This window comes from Limulus polyphemus, unplaced genomic scaffold (genome assembly GCF_000517525.1).
Source record: "Limulus polyphemus unplaced genomic scaffold, Limulus_polyphemus-2.1.2 Scaffold2684, whole genome shotgun sequence".
NCBI lineage: Eukaryota > Metazoa > Arthropoda > Merostomata > Xiphosura > Limulidae > Limulus > Limulus polyphemus.
Window position 1 is genome coordinate 117,586 of NW_013668294.1, and position 5,321 is coordinate 122,906.

Sequence of the window (5,321 nt, forward strand, 5' to 3'; positions counted from 1 at the left end):
AGGTTTCCAACGCTCCAGGTATGCCAGTTTTTATTCCCAGGCCAAAGGTCGGATACTTTTCTCACAGGCCTCGTATATGTATATAGATTATTGCTATTTTGAAATAAGTTCTTAAACTTATTTTTCTTAAACATAGAACAGTAAATAAAGAAGTAAAGCAAACAATTATCTCTTCTAGTTACAACCTTTGTACTCATTTACCGCTTGTCGTAGGTTGCTAAGCCTTATGAAATTTCCTATGTGGAAGATGTGAAAAGAAAACTTTTTTTAGGTTTTATATATACATTTTAAGTAACCAAAAAATCATAAATTACTATATTGATACCATATAATTCCACTATAATTTATCAAGCATAGTAACTAAGCTGTAATTGGGTCTAAAAAATATGAAATTTGAGCTCACTAAAGACTTACTTCATTGTTTGAAATCTTGTGTGAAAAGAATGATATCAGCACAATAACATGTCAAAATGACTGATTAAACCACTAGGGGGGCATTCTGAGCTTTGATTGGTTATTCATGACATATATAGAAGTAAGTGTATATAAGAGACCATTTCCAAAAATGGAAAGAAGTGGGTGGGGTTCACTGTATTTAATTCAGTACAGGAGCGATAGCTTAGCAAATATAAAAGTTTCTTATTTCATATTCTAGCATGTCAATATCAGTAATTTGAGTTCCTAATTCGTACAAAACTGCAGATTTTGTATTTTGACATCACAAACATCAAATTTCAACCAGTGCTTCATTCAACATACCACATGAAACACAAAAATCGATATTTACTTTTAAATTAAGAAATTAACTAACATATAATACTAAAATTTGAATTATAATCTACAATTTGATACCAAACTTATTGACATAGATTCATAAAATAGTAGTTCGATAACATTTTGAATGCAAGTGAACAAACGCAATGACATGCCTTTGACATGTGATCCATCATGATAGGGTTAATATAATTTTATTTTTAAAACATTTTTCAGTGATATTTTAGTACTTGGGCAGAATTTGTTTAAGAAAGGTATCTTTTATTTACAAAATACAATAAGTCTTCAAGATAATTTACTCATAAATGCAAATAAAACTACTTTGTATTTAACAATTTACATAATGAAAAATCTTTTGTTCTGGTTGCTCAATAAACTGCTTCCTTTTGAGGCTAGCTTTTCGTAAGCTTAAGCATAATAATATTGTTTTGAAACTTGATTTTATTTACAACTTTGACCCTTTAGTGTATTATAATTTGCAGTGCTTAATATTTACTATCCCAAGTTCATCCCTACAGTAAGAGCTTGTGTGTCATTAAATGTACCTTTCCTAAATGTATTACTCAACATATAATGACAAAACAACAAATTTAACAACATTTTCATTTCTTCTGCAATTGACAATAACCCTGCAGCATAGCTTTTATTGAAAAAAGCTCCATTATAAGGCTGTGATTTCCAAACCACACCATTCCTTCCTGCCTACTTTCCATATTCTATTTAGTGTATGAGGAAGAATGGTTTCCTAGCAACCATTTAAACAGACTTATCGGACAGAAATCCATATACACTGTGTCTGGCAAATTTGTAAGGAATAACATGTATACCTATTTCTTTCTCCAGCTGCTTGAGGTATGTGACAATGGAACACAGGGTACAACTAGAAGCATTATCTTAGTGAACCCCTACCCTGTTGGCCCCTTTTTTTATATTTTGTTGTGTACTGTTGCCTTGAGCACATAGATGGCTTTTGCCACTGATCTTTGTGTTCATGGATCCTTACAAAGTGTTGTGCTTTGCTTACCTCAGCTGCAGTATGACTAGTTGCAGGTTGCTTTCTAAATAGTCCTTTTGTCTCAAGCTGAATTATATTCCTTGTTTTTTACCAATGGTATTAAGTCCAGAATTGGAATAAATCCTAATGATCTGAGTGTAAGAATATTTTGCAAAACAAAAGGCTGTTACATACTCTTCCTAAAAGTGATCAGTTTTCATTGGCAATAAACTACCTACAATATCAAAATGTAGTTCTGATACATACCATCCCACAATGATATTATATTGGCTGTGTTTCTCACATGACTTTCTGGTTTACATATTCAAAATTATCTTAAAATATAATGTATTAGTAACATTCATCTTTCTAACTATATGTGTATAACGTTCCTTATTTAAAACTAGAAAATCATATTTACAAGATAGAGAACCAATCAGAACAGATTTGGAAATTAATCAGGTAAAAGCAGCTCTTACTATAATAGGTTTGTGGTATAAGTTCATATGTAGTGTGTTTGTTTGACTGTGTGTATGCATGTGACTATCAGTGGAGGGCACTAAATTATATATTTTTGAAAAGTGGAGACTGATCAAAAAAAAGGTGATAAACTCTGTTCTGTGCTGTTGATCTCTTATATTAGTTGTTTTCAAAGTAAGGTTATAAATAGCAAAATAAAAACTACTTTTACTGATGAAACATCAAAAACTGAGCTATGTATCAATACTTTTTAACTTACTAAAGGTTTATTGTTTCTGTTGATTGAAAAGGACAACAGAGTCACGTTGTTAAGTGCTTTAACATACAAAAGTATACACAATTTTTAACCAATTTTTGAAACTGTTGTGCATTAATATACTTCACAACATTTTGTAAAACATTTTATACTTACTTTCATGAACTCTCTTGCAAACTAAAATAAAACCTTACCAGAAACTAAAAGATCTGATTTAATGCTCTTCAAGCCACGAGACCTGGCCCACTGACTAGCTCCTTCACCTACCAAAACACTGAGAGAATAATATATATTTATAATTTAATCTGCGTGATAAGGGAAAGAAATTCTAATAATGCAATAATTCTACATTTACAAATGTAAAAATAACTCATATAAGTTAAGCCTTTGTCATACTAACTGATGCAGAACAACATTTTTTCTGAATCTACAACAAACTAATAAACCAGCTAGTAAATAGATATCCACACTTTATTTGTATATAAAAAGGTTTGTTTTATTTTTACACTTGTATTATTTGAATCTGTTGCATGATTAAGATTATTCTTTGAATAACAATTCTAGAGCTTGTATTTTGCAGATACTACAAACTTCTGTCAGGCATCGCTGTATCTGAATTAAAACACCTTGCTTAAACTATATCATCAAGATGGTCAGTTTTCGATGAAGATACATAACTTAATGTGCAGCAATAAAATATCTTTAAATAATATTACTTTTGCCAAATGTTATATTTCACTTTAACACACTGTGGTAAAATAATAATGAAAACTGATATTGTAAGATTCTAATAATATATATATATATATATAATTAACACTATTGCAATTCTGTGTATAGCATTTTAAATACAATAACAAATGTGCTGTATTGAAAACATAGAATTACCATGGTGAAATTCTGTGTAAACTCAAGTTTTCATTATTCTGATGTAGAAGTAGTTCCTTGGCCACTAGAACAGGGTTCATGTAATCTATTGTTAAGAACAAAAAAATCGATCTGAGTTGTTTTTTTTTTGGTATTCTGACGTAACCTTTTCTCTCCTTTTAGTTTTCAATAGTAGCTAAGTTTCACAACTAATTTATAGTACATAATATCATTCATCAAACAATTATGATGTTTCCATGCATTTAATGGATATTAACATTTTCCTTACCCAAAAATGTATTTCTGATACATACTCACCTCTCCATAGTATAGCAGAGGGATTTGTATGTCACTAGTTTTATGGCAACTCTGATACATACTCACTTTTCCATAGTATAGCAGAGGGATTTGTATGTCACTAGTTTTATGGCAACTCTGATACATACTCACTTTTCCATAGTATAGCAGAGGGATTTGTATGTCACTAGTTTTATGGCAACTCCCTCTAATTTCACATTATTTTACAAGAATTGCTCCACTGCAAGATGACATCATCATGCAACAAAAGCACTCCACCAACAGGAGGATGACACACTCTCATGTGTAATAACTTCCCCCTATGCATTTGCAAGTAAGAAAATCTGCACCAAAAGTGGGGAAGACTGGTGGGAATGTGTGCAGAGTGATCTATCAGAAGTTAACAATTTTCTTCCACTGAAAATGTATTTCAGTTTTCTTCTGCCTTATAAACATTGCTAAAACATTTTTACAATGAGTGCACCAGTCTTTTTACCCCACCAATTTCAGGCCATTTCTGAACATGTGCATATCATGTGACTACTATCCACCAACAGTATTATGCCACTTATATTGGTGCAGCTAGCTCCCTCTGCTATTCCTGCTCAATCTTTACTTTCAAAAATTGGCAGACTCTGAAAGAAGAACACCAGCAGTGGGGAAGAAGAGTGTGAAGTGTGTGAGTAGAGGTAAGTATCTATGAGAAATATATAATTCTCACACAAAGCTAGAATTCCACATTGCAAAGGTGGAGGAGCTGGTGTAGGTGCACAACATAGAAACCAAATGGAAAGCAACCACACAAAATGAACAAGTGTGCTCTGAGATGAAAACAAAGCACACTTTTGGGGTACCACACTACTTCTGGAACAGGTATGTTCTTCACCCTTGAAGTAGAAAATTAATCTGATACGGGTGGAAAAAAAAAGTGCAATTTGTTCTGAAAGGTGAAATCCATAGTAAAATATAAACAGAATTAGCTATGCATATTCACAACCTCAACCAGATCAGACAAGGTTCCATAACTCATCCTTGGCATTAGTAGGTTGAAGATCAAAACATATACACAGCGTGGTCACAAGTACATAGACTCCACCTTTTCAGAAAAAATGAAATTTTTCAGTCATATTCACATGAATTGATATATTTATAATTTAATTAATATCTAGTAGATCTTCCTTTTGCTTCGTGGAGTTCGTTGATCCTTTGGGGCATCGTGAGAATCATCTAGTCAATTTTAGATTGTGGGAATTTCGCCCACTCTTGCTTCCAGACTTGGAGTAGATTGCTCTTCGAAGTTGGTTTTTTTTGCTTGTTTCTTGACTTTCCGGTCGAGTATGGCCCAGAGGTTTTCAATGGGGTTCATGTCAGGAGATTGGCTCGGCCAGGGCAACTTCTGAATACCATTTTCTTACTGCCACTTTTGGGTGTTTCTAGCAGTGTGACACGTTGCTCCATCTTCCTGGAACAACGTTGTGTTCTTGTCCACGAAACCCGAGGGATAAAGTGGCAAGAGTCCTTCCTCCAATATTTTGACATATTTTGCAAAATTTATGTTGCCAATGCACTCCACTAAACTCGATCTCCCACCAACCCAAACAGCTCCTCAAGCCATCACGCTGAAACCACCATACTTCACAGTTGGCTGCAATC

At 33.1% G+C, this 5,321-nt stretch overlaps 1 protein-coding gene across 3 annotated transcripts in view; it reads right to left on the reverse strand.

Moving 5' to 3' along the window:
* LOC106467629 (threonine aspartase 1-like) overlaps nucleotides 1-5,321 on the reverse strand; it is a 51,800-nt gene that overhangs the window by 27,357 nt on the left and 19,122 nt on the right. For all 3 annotated transcript variants that reach the window (XM_022395830.1, XM_022395832.1, XM_022395831.1), the window contains 2 exons: nucleotides 3,393-3,477; nucleotides 2,699-2,778 (listed from right to left, as the gene is read on the reverse strand). In XM_022395830.1, coding sequence (XP_022251538.1) covers nucleotides 2,699-2,778; nucleotides 3,393-3,477 — 165 coding nt within the window. The remainder of the gene's footprint in view (nucleotides 1-2,698; nucleotides 2,779-3,392; nucleotides 3,478-5,321) is intronic.